Consider the following 18816-nt stretch of genomic DNA (forward strand, 5'->3'; position numbering starts at 1 on the left):
CATAGCACATTTTGTCATTGATCTCAATACAGTTTTCTGATCCCAAAACTATAATTTGTTACAAACAGTGGACTAAGTTTTCTAGACTTTACCTTTTGCTGAAGTTTTTTTTTAATTGCGTTGTTTAAAAGTGCAAAAGGAATTGATATATTGCACACGCGCATGGAGAAGGCGTTGCCTATCGGAAATATGCAAATACAGCTAAAACACGCCAATAGGATCTTGCTAGCTCGTGCTTGACTCTGCCCACCTCCTTGCTTGTTCTGCCCACTATGACTCATTTGAAACGACAGGCTGTGGTCTGTCTTGGTTAAGTTTTCCACATCTTTGATAAGAGAGCGCTTGTCGAGTCGTTGATAGTTCGCAAAGCAAGGTACCCCAACTCGGAGAAACCGACGCGTAGGTCAAACCTTGCCTCGGTTTAATTCACATATGTATTATTTTTTTCCCCAGTTTTTTTTCTGGTAGAATATTACCAAACCTCGATATTAAATTGTATTCCGCGGCATGTAGTTAGCGTGCTGTCTAACGTTACCGGCTTTGCGCCAGGAGTGAAGACCAATCAATCACCGGGTACCTTCGCTAGCTAGGTTGTGTGTACAGTGTGGTGTTGCTGAGGCAAGGGAAAAAACGCAGCGGTCACCGGTGACTGGATCTTGTGGCGTGAGCACTAATGCTGTCTAGCAAACACGGCGAATCCCAGTCGCCGGTGTAAAACGCGGTGTGTAAAATACATCTTGCAGCCCTCGACCCATATTATAATAATAGATAGGTCGATAGTGGGAGAAGCGCAAGGATGTTGCAAGTGCTGGCTTGCGGCGTCGTAGTTTTTCCCGGACTCTTCTTCGTCTTTCGGAGGGTACTCCCGTCCATTTTCAAACAGTGGACCGATGCAGACGTTGTACTGGTCAGCGAGAGGTAATTATTATTATTATTTTTTCCAGATGGTAAACGTTTAATCCTGGACATAGCTGGTCAAGCAGTAGCTGGCCCTAGGAGGCTATGCTAGCTAGTACGGCCATGCAAGCTGATACAACAAATTGCTGAGTCTCGAGCTTGCCGTGGGTTTTAACCGAATTAGCCACAGTTGCTATTTCAAACAGTGCTGAAAGATATTAGATTAGAAATTATGCTTTTGTACATTTCATATGTCGTCATGGCCATTGTCGTACCCGATAATGTTATTGTAGGCTGCGTTATCATAACGGTGGTGGCTAGCCCTGTGAATTACAACATAGTAATACCATGGGAATATTGCTGCGTCTTGGTCAAAATTACACAATCACATGCGCAGGGGTGAGTTCGATGCTCATTTGTACCATGTCACTCTCTAGCTAGTTGATAATTCCCCTTCAAACGCGATCGCTGTGGTGGCTGAGTTATGCAATGTAAAGTGCTGAACTACAGTATACTGAGCCGATCGCTTGGCCTTAATCACGCTTCTATTAATTCGCTAATGCTCATCTAACGGAAAATGCATTTCTTAAACGCATGTGTTGATGCCTCGGGGGATACATAGCTAAATAGCTAGCTCAGTAACCCCGTCAAGTCAGCGTTGAATGCCTCACCAGTTTGATTATGTCACATATCTCGATAGCGGGAGAAGCTATCGGGCATTATCTGGCTGCAATAACGTAGACTAGGTTACAAAAAGACAACTAATGTTATCATGAATGCCCATCAGCAACCTAATTAATAGTTAATTCATATACGTTTGTTTTACGATCTCTTGGCCTGTTACTGTATGTGTTGTATTTGTTTTACCTGCCCGTTAAAGTGCCAGTGGGTCAGTGAGCATCTGGAAAAGCTGCAGTGTGCTGCTCCTTCTGGCGGTATTTTAGGCAGTGGCATTTAAAAAAATACAGATTCTATAACAAGATTAGACCAGACCATTTCTCGTTCCACATACACTATATATATGAAAGTATGTGGACACCCCTTCAAATGATTGGATTTGTCTATTTCAGACACCTGTTGCTGACAGGTGTATAAAATTGAGCACACAGCCATGCAATCATTGTCAGTATGATGGCCTTACTGAAGAGCCTAGAGACTTTCAACTGGCATAGTCGTAGGATGCCACCTTTCCAACAAGTCAGTTCGTCAAATTTCTGCCCTGCTAGTCTTGAACTTGACTGGCCTGCACAGAGCCTTGACCTCAACCCAATCGAACACCTTTGCGATGAATTGGAACACCGCGAACACTGCGAGCAAGGTCTAATCGCCCAACCTCAGTGCCCGACCTCACTAAGGCTCATGGCTGAATGGAAGCAAGTCCCTGCAGCAATGTTCCAACATCTAGTGGAAAGCTTTCCCAGAAGGTCATGTAGTATATATCCCCTCTATATTGTTAAGTAGAAGAATGGTATTGACATTTGTAATGAACAATAAACAGTTTTATTCTCATTTGCCCCAACTCCCCTCAAGACCGTTGTGAACAGCATTCGTCTGGGTTTGTGTCACGTGGGTAAAGTGGTGTTTTGTGGACAATTTCATTGTGGTGAGACTGATTTCACTTAAAATGTATGCCTAACCATTTTTTTTTTACAATGTTGTTGATCCATCCTCAGCTTTCTCACATCACAGCCATTGAACTCTAGACATTTTTATATCACCAATGACCTCATGGTGACATCCATAAGCAGTTTCGTTCCTGTCCTGTAGCTCAGTTCAGAAGGACTACAGCATCTTTGATGTGTCTGGGTGGCTTAATACATAATCCACAATGTAATTATTAACTTGACCATGCTTAAAGATATAGTCCGTGTCTGATTTGTTATTGTTACCCATCTACTGATCACTGCCCCTCTTTGAGGCTTTCGAAAAGCTCCCTGGCCTTTTGTAGTTGAATATGTGCTTTAAATTCAGTACTTGACTGGGGGACCTTACAGTTGTTGTATGTATGGGGGACAAAAAAAAAGAAGTCCTATTATTTCACCCAGTTATGTGATTTGTTATGACAAAGTTTATTTCAGAACTAATTTAGCCTTGACTAAGCAAAATGGGTGAATACTTATGCAACTATTTGAGTTATTAAATTAGTATTCATTTGTCAAAAGTTAGATTATGTACATTAGGGAGTATTTTGTGTAGATCGATGACAAAAAAATACAATTAAATTGTTCAATCCCACTTTGTAATGCAACAAAAATGTTTTTAAAAAATAAGTTAATGGAGATGTAGACTTTCTATATAGACTCTTAGCTTTCATTTGAAACCCATTTTCACATGTTGGTGCTCATGGGTCCCTTTACATGGAAATGACCGTATCTCCACCTGCAGTGCACCATGTGTGTGGGACTGATGTGAAGGCCTCCTCCTATTGGTGTGTTCAGGCAGGATAAGCCCAGGTCTTTCCATCATGGGAAGAACATAAGATCACCTATGTAGCCACACTGTTCGTAGCCATGCTTAACATAATAATATAGGCTTCATATGAATTATAATATGGTCATTTTGTCAACATGCTTATCCAATGAAACATACAGTTAAAGATGGATAGATACTGACCAAAAGTATGTGGACACCTGCTCGTCGAACATCTCATTCCAAAATCATGGGCTTGTTGCTTCCAGAGGCCGTTGGGAACTTGTTAGCTAGTGTTGTAACCGAGGACGGATGATTACTTCACGCTTCATCACTCAGTGGTCCCATTTCTGTGAGCTTGTGTGGCCTACCACTTCGCGGCTGAGCCGTTGTTGCTCAGTCATTTTCACTTCACAATGACAGCACTTACACCTGACCAGGCAGCTCTAGCAGGGCAGGAATTTGACGAACGGACTTGTTGGAAAGATGGCTTCCTGTGACGGTGCCATGTTGAAAGTCACTGGCCATTCTACTGCCAATGTTTGTCTATGGAAATTGCAGGGCTGTGTGCTAGATTTTTATACACCTGTCAGCAATGGTGTTGGGGTGTCCACATACATTTGGTCATGTGAGTGTGTTCAGTAAAGTAAAAAGAATGATACACTCATAGCAGTCAATACAAACTGAAATCATTGCGCATACAAAATATGGATGATTTAAGAGGTTGACAAAATACAAAAATGTATAGAAATTATACAATTATTAATCGAGGTCCAGCGATCTTAGTGACTAATTAATGAACAGAGGTATGGGATAGGTGACCTTCTGTATTGTTGACTTTTGGATTGTCGGTTGATTTTGGCTGCGGGCGTTCCTACCTGTTGCTGTGTTTCGGTCAGGGGGTAGATAGTCTCTGAATGGAGAGTTGAGGAGGCTGACAGCGAAGTCTGCAGAGCTGTGTCCTCCTTTTCAAGAAGCCTGGGTAGGGACAGGGTCAGTAGTGCCTCAGTATAACTGGAGTATCCTCCTAGGATGATGCGGCATGCATGCTCTCTTCTGAATATGCTCCGGGTCATCAGACAGGCCTGGGTCCATGAGCTGCGGCATATTCCAGGGTGGGGCATATGTAGCCGGTGTTAATGTTCATCATGTCTTGTGGCGCATTGAATCTTTTAAGGTAGAGTATGGGAAAAAAGTGTTTTGCTGCACTTAGTTACCATAGATGCAACCTGCTCGCTCCATTATAGGTCCTTTTGCACAACTATTTATAAAGTCTAAACATTATTACACACTTGGAGCTCGTGCTCCACAATATGTGGCTATTGGCCAATGCAGGAATAATATAGTTCTAATAACATGGTTCTTTTGTGAACACTTGTATCCAATGAAACATACAGTTAAGACGTATTCATTAAACTATATGTGGTAATGATGGGGGAAGAAATCGATAGTTGCATATCACACTATTATTTTGGATGATATTATATTGATACTTTGACTCCGTATTGATTTATAAAAATAATCAGTTTTTGCTTGGTAGCGTTAGCTAGTGCTAGTCAGCTGTAGCTGTACCAAATCTCTTGCATTTTTCATAATCTAGCTGGTTCTCCAGCTTCCTTTTTTAAATAGTGAGCCAACATGTTTTCAACGCTTTTATTTCCATGACTGATCAAAACTAATTTTCTTATGCTCTTGTAACAGATGTGATCGTACTTCTTAACTCCCTTGCATTGTTTTTTAAAAGAAAGGAATGCTCAGCCAGCAGTCCCAGTTGATTGGTGTTTATTCGCTTGTATTGAATTATCAGACTGGGCTTTTTTAATCAAAGACAACAATTACAAAAATAGTATAATATACAATAGGTATAAATACCTAAAAATAGACAAGAACATTTAGCTGTGGAGGACAACTGTATTACCCTCCTGTCTGCAGCAAGACCAATGGCATACACCTTATTGATATGTAATCTCAATTAACCAATATAAATACATAAACGTTGAAATACATTTGTTTAGTGGCAAGTGGAAACAACCAACCTTCTTACACTCTTCTCTATCTACAGCAGACACATACTGAACAAACATATAAACGCAACATGCAACAAAATAGTTACAACACAAGTCGATCCCACAGGTGAAGTAGCTTGATTTGGAAGTCCTCGGCTGGCATGGAAACATGTGGTCTGCGGTTGTGAGGCCGGTTGGACATACTGCCAAATTATTTAAAACAACGTTGGAGGCAGCTTATGGTAGAGAAATTAACATTACATTATCTGGTGGACATTCCTGCAGTCAGCATGCCAATTGCATGCTTCCTCAACACTTGAGACATCTGTGTCATTGTGTTGTGACAAAACGGCGTATTTAAAGTGGACTTTTATTAACCCCAGCACAAGGTGCACCTGTGTAATGATCATACTGTTTAATTAGCTTCTTGATATGCCACACCTTTCAGGTGGATGGATTATCTTGGAAAAGGATAAATTCTCACCAATATGGATGTAAACAAATTTGTGAAAAAATAGAGAGAAATAATCGGATTGTATGGACATTTTCAGGGATTTAAAAAAAAATTCAGCTCATGAAACATGAGGACCAACACTTTACATGTTGCACTTTATATTTTTGTTCAGCGTAGTAAGCAATATGTTTGGAAGATTAAATCGCAATAAAATCGCAGTATTGAATAAAAATACATATAAGTATTCTATGGTATCGTGATAATTTCGTCTCTTGAGGTCCCTGTCAATGCACAGCCCTAATATGTATCTATTATTACTTTTTGTCTTTTACTTTCTATTTCTCTATTTTCTTTCTCTCTGCACTGTTGAGAAGGGTCTAAGTATTTCACTGTTAGTCCACACGTGTTTACGAATCATGTAACAAATAAAATTATATTTGATATGTGGCTAATACAACAACTAATTCAAACCCACAGCTCTGCAATTCCAAGCCCCATGCTCCTCCAACCAACTGAACCACACTCTCTTGGGCCATTTTCACATTTGTTTAGAAATCACTGAGTTGATTCGGGGATTGTTCCCTCCACAGTGATTGAGAGAGACATGGTCACATCGTTGCACCAGAAGGCATTTATCTTGGTTGCTTCAGCTGCCCCATTTCTGCTGTTGAATGACAGTTCTCTTCAACTATTGGAACCAATACTTATAAAGAACTGATGTTAGCACAAGATGGAGGGAAAGTTGGAGCATAACTAACAAAATTACAGTTAACAAAAATATATGCTTAATCAAATTACATTTTATTTGTCACATGCGCCAAATACAACCTTACCTTACTTAATGCATGCTTACAAGCTAGAGGTCGACCGATTATGATTTTTCAACGCCGATACCGATTATTGGAGGACCACAAACGCCAATACCGATTAATCGGCCGATTTTTAGTTATTTGTAATAATGATAATTACAACAATACTGAATGAACACTTATTTTACCATAATATAATACATCAATAAAATACATTTAGCCTCAAATAAATGATGAAACATGTTCAATTTGGTATAAATAATGCAAAAATAAAGTGTTGTAAAAGTGCAATATGTGCCATGTAAAAAAGCTAACGTTTAAGTTCCTTGCTCAGAACATGAGAACATATGAAAGCTGGTGGTTCCTTTTAACATGAGTCTTTAATATTCCCAGGTAAGAAGCTTTAGCTTATAGTTATTATAGGAATTATAGGACTATTTCTCTCTTTACCATTTGTATTTCATATACCTTTGACTATTGGATGTTCTTATAGGCACTTTAGTATTGCCAGTGTAACAGCATACCTTCCGTCCCTCTCCTCACTCCTACCTGGGCTCGACCCAGGAACACATCGACAATAGCCACCCTCGAAGCAGCGTTACCCTTGCAGATCAAGGGGAACAACTACTCCAAGTCTCAGAGCGAATGACGTTTGAAACGCTATTAGCGCTCACCCCGCTAATTAGCAAGCCATTTCACATCGGTTACACCAGCCTAATCTCGGGAGTTGATAGGCTTGAAGTCATAAACAACGCTGTGCTTGCGAAGAGCTGCTGTCAAAACGCACGTAAGTGCTGTTTGAATGAATGATTACGGGCCTGCTGCTGCCTACCATCGCTCAGTCAGACTGCTCTATCAAATCAGACTTAATTATAACATAACACACAGAAATACTAGCCTTTGGTCATTAATATGGTCGAATCCGGACACTATCATTTCGAAAACAAAACGTTTATTATTTCAGTGAAATACAGAACCGTTCGGTATTTTATCTAACGGGTGGCATCCCTAAGTCTAAATATTCCTGTTACATTGCACAACCTTCAATGTTATGTCATAATTACATAAAATTCTGGCAAATTAGTTCGCAGCGAGCCAGGCGGCCCAAACTGTTGCATATACCCTGACTCTGCGTGCAATGAACGCAAGAGATGTGACACAATTTCACCTGGTTAATATTGCCTGCTAACCTGGATTTCTTTTAGCTAAATAAGCAGGTTTAAAAATATATACTTCTGTGTATTGATTTTAAGAAAGGCATTGGTGTTTATGGTTAGGTACAGTCATGCAACGATTGTGCTTTTTTCGCAAATGCTCTTTTGTTAAATCATCTTCCAGTGGAGGATGCCTGGTTATTCATTAAGTGCTTTCCTCACCATCTTAAATAAGCATGCCCCATTCCAACAAAAATGAACCAGGAACAGATATATCCCTTTGTTGTGTATTGATATTCTAGTTTTGTCCCTTTAGGGCACCTGTAAACCCCCCTTGCTTACCTACGTTGAAATGCATGGCATGTTCTAACTGTTAAACACATTAAACAATGCCCACGTTAATTTCTACTCCCGTCTCATGTTCTATAAGTTACACAGTGTGCCATACAACAAAACTGGCGACGAGGAAGAAACGTTCTCACGTTTGGGCTCATTATCTTTGTCAAAGTCTAAGTTTTTTTCCCGCTGTAGAAATACGCAAACAAAACATGGAGCTAGCCAGTCAAGTGATGCTAGCTAGCTTTTGATGTTACAGCAACGAGAGCCTCAATGGATAGGAAGAGTTTAGCTGCGGAAGAAAGTGAAGTCATCATGGGTTAAACGAAGAAAAAAAGGGGTCTAGGAGTAAGGGACTGTCTGAAAAGTGTGAGAAAGAAAAATAAACCAAAAATGTCTGCCTTGGTTGGAAATATAGGAACATTTTATGAATCTGTGGAACAATTGAGTTCTTACACAGAATGTTTTGAGTACTTTGTGTTGGCAAATGAAATTATAGCAGAAGTCGTTGTGCCAACATGTTTTACTGTTATGGGAGGAAAAACATTCAATCTACATATGATGAAATTGTGGCTACCTTAAAAGGACATTATCCCAAACCACTGATAATTGCAGAGAGATTCAGGAATGGGCTGTTTTGAAACCGTTATCTGAACACTGAATTTGGGCGATCAATAAAGGATTACCATTCAAATAAAGGATTACCATTTATGTAGTTAGATTGCTTTTACCAAAGTCAAATGGATTTTTAATGAATACATTGCTGTCTTTGAAAAATGTTGAAGTAATTAAAAAAAAAATCTAATGATATTGAGCTCAAAAGATGGCCAATGATTAAACAGAGCAGTAGCTGAGTTTCTGGCTGGGTCAAGTGCCATTCTGTGACTTAGGCTAATATGCCTTATTCTTTTGCCGTGGTATCGAGTATCGTGATGGTATCGAAGTCAAAATTCTGGTATTGTGACAACACTAATAAATACTAGATAGATGGATAGATACTTTATTGTCCATAGGAAAGAAATGATAGGCCTATTAAAGCTGCAATATGAAACGAAGGTCTGTGGAGAAGGGTGCGAGCCTCCGGAGCAGCAGGTCTCAACAGGAAATGGCTCTGTGTGCCTTCTCCCTCTTTTGACCTAGCCTGGAGTGAGACTACTGTACTGCTAAATACAATCACCTTTAATCATTTGGAAATTGAGCGATTCATAAAAGGCGTGAATAGCGAGTGGCTGTGTGTAAGGGTGAAGTAATGTGTTTTCAAGCTGCATATTGCCAGAGATGCCAAGATCTGTCAAACTAAGACGGAAGTTGAGTGCCTGGTTGAACAAGCCCTTCGTCCACATTTTAAATGCGAACTCCTTGGTTGTGTCTGAAATAGCACCCTATTCCCTTTAGTGTACTACTTTTTACCAGGGCCCATAGTGGAGCAATTTTGGTCGCAGCCCATATGAAATATAATTATTTGGTGTTTTGATCCTTGAATTTGTGCAGAATGAATGGTGGTTAGATTTGTGATGGGCCATCCATATCAAGTCTCTGCAGTGCCTGTCAGTCACACCTGCCCGTTATGTTCCCATTGAATTGGCCTGGAGTCCAAACTGAATGTCGCTATGTTTTACTAGCATTTTATTTCCTTCACTATAAGGATTAAGTCTAGAGCTGCTCCAATAGGGGGGCAGTTGGACAGTCTAGAAAGTAACCGGTCCAATCGTTGTCTTCTAAGAAACGATGTGCTGGTTTAGCGCTGTCAATAGAGAGGCAGGGTTGGGGTCTATTCGAATTAAGGTCACCCAATTCAGCAATTCATTTGAATGTATGATTTAAAAATTGGAAAAACGTTTGAAATATATAGCTTCTCCTTTTCAGTTTATTCAGAAGGCATTGAAAAGTAAATGCCTCTTATGATTAATTGGAATTTCAGTTCACTTCCTGAATTCCAACTGAAGACACATTTCAGTTGAATGCATTGTTGCACAACTGACTAGGTATCCCCCTGTCCCTATCTGAATTGACTTACTCTTATTATTATTATTATTATTTTTAACTCCAACCCTGGTTAAAGCAGAGGTCCCATAGCTTTCAGAAATATGTGTTTTCAAAATGCTGACTATAAAAATAAATCTGTTCTTAAACATTTTATATTCCTTTCCTGTGTGGAAAAACACAGATTTGGGTATTATTGCAACTTCTGTGAAGATGATCCAATCGCTGACCATTTGCATAACATCCCACATTACAGATATTGGGCGCAAATGTTTTCAATAAAAGGCAGGCCCCCGAATGAAAGGGAGAAGTGAAACGGAGTATCCCATTCTCTTATATGTGAATCACACCTCTCAGAAATATAGTTAATAGAAGTTTGCAGACCAAGACCAAAGGAAATACCAAATGGAACAGCAAACTGATGAAATGGGTGCTTATCTGTTAGCCTACCACAATTGCTTGAGGCAGGATGTGGAGTAGGCTACCCTGGGTAAAATGCTTACATCCTTAATTTCCCTGAAGAAAAATTATACTCTGTCCATTTGCAACTTGTGTAGTGACATTCCTACTTTAGAAAACGGAGGGTATGAGGATGCTGTTCTCCCTATTATTTGCTTGTCTCTCATCGGAATCTAACATACATTGGCAAAGTTGACAGCTTTACATTTGACTATTGCCTGTAAGTACTGTAAATACTGTTTCTGTTTATTAACATATTTCTACTTCAACTTGTATTCATGAGATGACAAGATGGCACCGACAGAGATGGTCGCCTCGCTTCAAGGAAACTATGCAGTAATTCGTTTTTTTATATATTATTTCTTACACTGTTAGCCCAGAAAATCTCAAGTGTTATTACATACAGCCAGGAAGAACTATTGGATATAAAAGATATGTCAGCTTACCAACATTATGACCAGGAATACAACTTTCCCGAAGCGGATCCTTTGTTCGGACCTCCACCCTGGACATGGGATCTGATCCCAGAAGCCGACCCAAAACAACGCGGTCGGCACAAGAGAGGCAGATGGAGTGGCCTACTGGTCAGACTTAGAAGGCGAGCACACCAGTCACCGCTTCCGAGCATATTACTTACCAATGTCCAATCTCTAGACGACAAGGTGGACGAAATTAGGGCACGAGTTGCCTTCCAGAGAGACATCAGATTTTAACATTCTCTGTTTCATGGAAACATGGCTCACTCGGGATATGTTGTCAGAGTCGGTACAGCCACCCGGTTTCTTCACGCATCGCGCTGACAAACAAACATCTCTCTGGTAAGAAGAAGGGCGGGGGTGTATGCCTTACGATTAACGACTCATGGTGTAATCATAACAAACAGGACCTCAAGTCCTTTTGTTCAACTGATCTAGAATTCCTTACAATCAAATGCCGACCGTATTTTCTCCCAAGATAATTATTTTTTCGATTAGTCACAGCCATGTATATCCCCCCCCCCCAAGCAGATACCTCAACAGTCTTGAAAGAACTTCACTGGACTCTTTGTAAACTGGAAACCATATACAGTTGAAGTCGGAAGTTTACCTACACCTTAGCCAAGTACATTTAAACTCAGTTTTTCACATTTCATGACATTTAATCTTAGTAAAAATTCTCTCTTAGGTCAGTTAGGATCACCACTTTATTTTAAGAATGTGAAATGTCAGAATAATAGATTTATTTCAGCTTTTATTTCTTTCTTCACATTCCCAGTGGGTCAGAAGTTTACATACACTCAATTAGTATTTGGTAGCATTGCCTTTAAATTGTTTTACTTGGGTCAAATGTTTCAAGTAGCCTTCCACAAGCTTCCCACAATAAGTTGGGTGAATTTTGGCCCATTCCTCCTGACAGAGCTGGTGTAACTGAGTCAGGTTTGTAGGCCTCCTTGCTTGCACTCGCTTTTTCAGTTCTGCCCACACATTTTCTATAGGATTGAGGTCAGGGCTTTGTGATGGCCACTCCAATACCTTGACTTTGTTGTCCTTAAGCCATTTTGCCACAACCTTGGAAGTATGCTTGGGGTAATTGTCCATTTGGAAGACCCATTTGCGACCAAGCTTTAACTTCCTGACTGATGTCTTGATATGTTGCTTCAATATATCCACATCATTTTCCTGCCTCCTGATGCCATCTATTTTGTGAAGTGCTCCAGTCCCTCCTGCAGCAAAGCACCCCCACAACATGATGCTGCCACCCCCGTGCTTCACGGTTGGGATGGTGTTCTTCGGCTTGCAAGCCTCCCCTTTTTTCTCCAAACATAACGATGATCATTATGGCCAAACAATTCAATTTTTGTTTCATCAGACCAGAGGACATTTCTCCAAAAGTATGATATTTGTCCCCATGTGCATTTGCAAACCGTAGTCTGGCTTGTTTATGGCAGTTTTGGAGCAGTGGCTTCTTCCTTGCTGAGCGGCCTTTCAGGTTATGTTGATATAGGACTCGTTTTACTGTGGATTTAGATACTTTTTGTACCTGTTTCCTCCAGCATCTTCACAAGTTAATTTGCTATTGTTCTGGGATTGATTTGCACCTTTCGCACCAAAGTATGTTCATCTCTAGGAGACAACGCGTCTCCTTCCTGAGCGATATGACGACTGTGTGGTCCCATGATGTTTATACTTGTATATTATTGTTTGTACAGATGAACGTGGTACTTGGAAATTGCTCCCAAGGATGAATCAGACTTGTGGAGGTCTAAAAAAGAAATTGAGGTTTTGGCTGATTTTCTTTTGGTTTTCCCATGTCAAGCAAAGAGGCACTGAGTTTGAAGGTAGGCCTTGAAATACATCCACAGGTACACCTCCAATTGACTCAAATGATGTAAATTATCCTATTAGAAGCTTCTAAAGCCATGACATCATTTTCTGGAATTTTCCAAGCTGTGTAACGGCACAGTCAACTTAGTGTCTTAATGTCAACTTTTGACCCACTGGAATTAATCTGTCTGTAAACAATTGTTGGAAAACTTGCTTGTCATGCACAAAGTAGGTCCTAACCGACAAGCCAAAACTATAGTTTGTTAACAAGAAATTTGTGGAGTGGTTGAAAGACAAGTTTTAATGACTCCAACCTAAGTGTATGTAAACTTCCGACTTCAACTGTGTCCTGAGGCTGCTTTTATTGTAGCTCAGGATTTTACCAACACTAATCTGAGAACAAGGCTTCCTAAATTCTATCAGCATATCAAATGCTTGACACAAGTGGGTAGCATTCTGGACCATTGCTACTCTAACTTCCGCGATGCATACAAAGCCTTCCCCTGCCCTCCCTTCAGCAGATCTGACCATGACTCCGTTTTGTTGCCCCCATCCTATAGGCAGAACCTAAAACAGGAAACACCCGTACTCAGGTCTATCCAATGCGGTCTGACCAATCGGATTCCACGCTTTAAGATTCCTTCAATCAAGTTGACTGGGAGATGTTCCGGGTAGCCTCAGACAATAACATTGACGTATACGCTGACTCGATGATTGGGTTTAATATCAAGTGCATCGGAGATGTTGTTCCCACTGACTTTTGAAACCTTCCCTAACCAGAAACTGTGGATTGATTGCAAGCATTCGCGCTAAACTGAAAACCCTAACCACTGCTTTTAATAGTGGCAAGGCGACTGGAAACATGACCGAATACAAACAGTGTAGTTATTCCCTCCGCAAGGAAATCAAACAGGCAAAGCATCAGTATAGAGACAAAGTAGAGTCGCAATTCAGCGGCTCAAACACAAGACGTATGTGGCAGGGTCTATAGTCAATCACAGATTACAAAAAGGAAAACCAGCCCCGTCACTGACATCTTGCTCCCAGACAAATGAAGCAACTTGCTCGCGTTGAGGACAGTAAAGTGCAACTGACACGGCCCGCTACCAAAGCCTGTGGGCTCTCCTCCTCCGTGGCCAACGTGAGTAAAACATTTAAACGTGTTAACCCTCGCAAGGCTGCCGGCCCAGACAGCATCCCTAGCCGCGTCCTCAGAGCATGCGCAGACCGGCTGGCTGGCTTTGCTTACTGCCCCAATAGGTCCACAGATGACTCAATCGCCTGCACACTGCCCTATCCTAGGAGCTCAGAGGACCCTCGGAGTGTGGTGTCAGGAAAATAACCTCTCGCTCAACATCAACAAAATAAAGAAGATGATCGTGGACTTCCGGCAATGGCAGAGGGGGGGGAGCACCCCCCCCATTCACATTGACGGGACAGTAGATCACCGTCTAACTGAAATGGTCCACCCACTCAGACAGTGTGGTGAACGGAGCGCAACAGTGCCTCTTCATCCTCAGGAGGCTGTCACCTAAAACACTCAACTTTTACAGATGCACAATTAAGGACATACTGTCGGGCTATATCACAGCCTGGTACGGCAACTGCACAGCCTTCAACCGCAAGGCTCTCTTTAGGGTGGCAGCCTGGTACGGCAACTGCACAGCCTTCAACCGCAAGGCTCTCTTTAGGGTAGCAGCCTGGTACGGCAACTGCACAGCCTTCAACCGCAAGGCTCTCTTTAGGGTAGCAGCCTGGTACGGCAACTGCACAGCCTTCAACCGCAAGGCTCTCTTTAGAGTAGCAGCCTGGTACGGCAACTGCACAGCCTTCAACCGCAAGGCTCTCTTTAGGGTAGTGCTGTCTGCACAATGCGTCACATGGGGCAAACTACCTGCCCTCCAGGACAACTACAGCAGGAAGGCCAAAAGGTCATCAAGGACAACAACCACCCGAGCCACTGCCTGTTCACCCTGCTATCATCCAGAAGGCGAGGTCATTACAGTTGCATCAATGCTGGGACCGAGAGACAGAAGCTCTTTTTCAGTCTCAAGGTCATTAGACTGTTAAACAGCCATCACTAACATTGAGTGGCTGCTGCCAACATACTGACTCAAATCTCTAGCCACTTTAATAAACTGATTTAATAAAGCTATCGCTAGTCACTTTAAATAACGCCACTTTAGTAATGTCTACATATCCTACATTACTCATCTCATATGTATATACTGTATTCTATACCATCTTGCCTATGCCGTACGGCCATCGCTTATCCATATATTTATATGTACATATTCATCCCTTTACATTTGTGTGTATAATGTAGTCGTTGTGAATTTGTGAGATTTCTTGTTAGATTTTACTGCACTGTCGGAACTAGAAGCATAATAATTTCGCTACACTCGCATTAACATCTGCTAACCCTGTATATTTGACCAATAACATTTGATTTGATGAACAAGCTGTTAATTGCAGTGAATCTAAAGCTTCTTCTAAAATGTGTAACTTTCTATTTTGAAACATTTCTTATCCTTCTCAGGCTGGTGTCCTCCATCCACGCCATCATGGCCACCACGGCAGGAGTCATCGTCGTGTTGGCATGCAGCGGTGACGTCATGACTGACAGGTAGGTCAGCCAGTAACAGACAGGGGGACAAGTTCCTCGACTCGGGTGCTTCAATCAGTGCGGCCGAAGAAGTCATGTTTTCTTTCTGTCTGCATAGTTGTTTTTTTACGCTACACGGCAATGCTTCATGCAAGCAGTATCAGGACCACAAAAGCAAGAGCTTCTTGTTGGATAAGTGCCTAATGAACACACCCTGACCTCCCTCACTTATCATCTTGCCGTTTCTTCATACCTAATTACAACGGTAAGTTGTGGTCTGAACAAATCACCTCGGTTTTCCACAGAGCTTATAGTGGGCTTACTTGCCGCCCCCTATCAGTGGTTGAGTGAACTCACTCAGGCTCTACCTTGGGTGGTATGTGTCTGTTAACAGCTGGTGCGCAATCTCTAATATTAGGGAAGTATCAAGGTTCTGCTCGCCTGAGTTAGAATAACTAATGATAACCTCATTTCTACCAGCATGCCATGTGCAACTAGAGGCAAAACTCTAGATCATATTTAATCCACACGCATAGGCTCATACAAAGTTCTCCATTTGGCAAATCTGACCATAAATCTATCCTCCTGATTACAATCTAAAACCTAAACAGAAAGTACCAGTGGTCAATTAAAAAGATGGTTCTAAACTACAGGACTGTGTTGCTAGCACAGACTGGAATATGTTCCATCTGATGTCATTGAAGAGTTTACCACATTAGTTACCGGGCTTCATTAAAAAGTACATCAATGACGTCGTACGTACATATCCCAACCATAAGCCATGGATTACAGGAAGTATCTGCACTGAGCTAAAGGCTAGAGCTGCCGCATTCAAGGAGCGGGACTCCAATAAGAAATCTGCCTATGACTTCCGACGCCATCAGAGGTAAAGCGTCAATACTGGAGTAAGATCGAATCCTACGCTCGTTGGATGTTGCAGGGCTTGCAAACTATCACGGATTACAAAGGGAAACCCAGCAGCGAGCTGCCATGTGACGCAAGCCTACCAGACGAGCTAAATGCTTTCTATGCTCGCTTCGAGGCAATCAACACTGAACCATGCGTGAGAGCACCAGCTGTTCTAGATGACTGTGTGATCATGTCTCCGTAGCCAATGGGAGTAAGACCTTTTTAAATAGGTTAACATTCACAAGTCCCCAGAGCCAGATGGATTACCAGGTCGTGTATTCAGCTGACTATCTAGAGAATGACGTGTCAGCTAAAGCCTGCACTGACCTTGTGTTTAGCCAAGCTGACAGCAGCTAGCTAGCATAGCCAGCTACAGATATCACCACGCTATCTTATCTAGCTGATATTTCTGTCAAATCATTTATGGCAGGAGCCAGTGTCTGGAATGTGTTTCATAAGTTACTTGTTCTTACAACACCTTGCTATTAACTTAGTTTTAACGTTTCATCATGTCATGTAAATACATGTTACCATTGAAACCGTGTCAACTGTGAGTTGAATGCCCAGTCTCGAGTCAGCTCAGCTGTCCTACATCACAATGTTCTATAACTGGCTAGTTTTGTCTCATCTCTCCTTATGTCCGCTGTTAGATCTTTCCCGGGGGACAAATCCCAGAACTAGTATCTCTACAGGTGTAGGTTACATGTGGACATTGCACAAACATCGCCCAGCTTTAGTGTAGATCCACTTATCAACTAAAAATGTATCCGTGTGTTTGTTACAAAGACACATTTTTATGCTGCAACTATCATATTGATGTCAATATAGACCAGTATGACCTACACTTACCAAGCAAATAAAAATCAGTTGTGTGTAGAGCACAACTTCAGCTGTCTAACCAGAACTAGAATGGCATTCTATTAGTCTATTTGGCTGAATCTAAGGACTTGGCTGTCTAAGCACACACTGACATGCACAGCTCTCTGGGTGTGGTTCTGTCTTCAAGTCTCCAGTGGGTGATGAAGTCCCTTCCATCTATGTAATGTATTACAGGTTATAGAAGGGTGCAGTTACACGGCAGGGAGGTGAAGTGCATGACACTCCATCCTGGATATGACAGAGTTTGCCTCAACCCTTGGTTCCAGCAGGCAGAGTTCAATAACTACAAGCAGATGTGAGATGCAGGAGGCTGGCACTCTTCTCATACCACTCAGGAGGAAGCTTTGCATCGGTCAGTAGCCTAAAGAGTCATTTGAGACTAGTGCAATTGCTGAACTTATGTAGATATTCTAAACTAAGTGTTTTGGTAACTTTAAAGTGTAACAGTTCTATGTAGAATAAACCATACTTCACATAATCATGTGGAAGCAGTGTTATGCTAATATAACAATGTGCAAATATTAGTTGTAACTGTACACATTCGTACCAAACCGTTCGGTACGGTGACCTCTGTTCAGTCCACACTGTGAACCCGAATGAATACATAAATTAATCAAACTATCAAATGTTATTTGTCACAGGTGCCGAATACACAAGGTGTAGACTTTACAGTGAAATGCTTACTTACAAGCCCTTTTCCAATAATGCAGAGTTAAGTAAGAAACATTTGCTAAATAAATGCTCACACAATAAAATAACAATAACAAGGCTATATACAAGGAGTACCAGTACAGAGACGATGTGCAGGGGTACGAGGTAGTTGAGGTAATATGTACATGTAAGTAGGGGTAAAAGTGACCAGGCAGTCAAGATAGATAATAGACGTGTGTGGCGTCAATATGCGTGTGTGTGTGTGTTGGAGTGTCAGTATAGTATGTGTGAGGTACAGTGCCTTTAGAATGTATTCACATCCCTTGACTTATCCTACAATTGTGTTAGCCTGAATTTAAAATAGATTAAATAGAGATTTTGTCACTGGCCTACACACAATAAATACCCCATATTGGTGAAGTGGATTTATGTTATGTTTTTAAAACATATTGACAAATAAAAAATATTAAATGTCTTGAGTCAATAAGTATTCAATCCCTTTATGGCAAATTAAGTTCAGGAGTAGAAATTGCTTAACAAGTCGCAAATTGCATGGACTCACTCTGTGCAATAATGGTGTTTTAACATGATTTTTGAATGACAATCTCATCTCTTTACCCACACATACAATTGTCTGTAAGGTCCCTAAGTCGAGCAGAGAATACCTCGCAAAGGAGGACATCTATTGGTAGATGTGGTATTATGTGTCAATTGATGGAAAACAACATGTAATCCATTTTAGAATGTGGTATGAATAATTTGAGGGCACTGTACAGTTGAAGTCGGAAGTTTACATACATGTTGGAGTCATTAAAATTCGTTTTTCAACTACTCCACACATTTCTTGTAACAAACTATAGTTTTGGCAAGTCGGTTAGGACGTCTAATTTGTGCATGACACATGTAATTTTTCCAACAATTGTTTACAGACACATTGAATGTTAAGTGAAATAATCTATCAC

At 41.2% G+C, this 18816-nt stretch overlaps 1 protein-coding gene across 1 annotated transcript in view; it reads left to right on the top strand.

Moving 5' to 3' along the window:
* Nucleotides 1–345: 345 nt before the first annotated feature.
* The window catches only part of LOC115105333 (ceramide synthase-like), a 43415-nt gene continuing 24944 nt past the window's right edge, over nucleotides 346–18816 (top strand). The window contains exons 1-2 of the mRNA XM_065007243.1: nucleotides 346–918; nucleotides 15350–15436. Of these exons, the coding sequence (XP_064863315.1) occupies nucleotides 797–918; nucleotides 15350–15436 (209 nt within the window). The 5' untranslated portion in view covers nucleotides 346–796. The remainder of the gene's footprint in view (nucleotides 919–15349; nucleotides 15437–18816) is intronic.

This window comes from Oncorhynchus nerka, linkage group LG22, assembly GCF_034236695.1.
Source record: "Oncorhynchus nerka isolate Pitt River linkage group LG22, Oner_Uvic_2.0, whole genome shotgun sequence".
NCBI classification, from domain to species: domain Eukaryota; kingdom Metazoa; phylum Chordata; class Actinopteri; order Salmoniformes; family Salmonidae; genus Oncorhynchus; species Oncorhynchus nerka.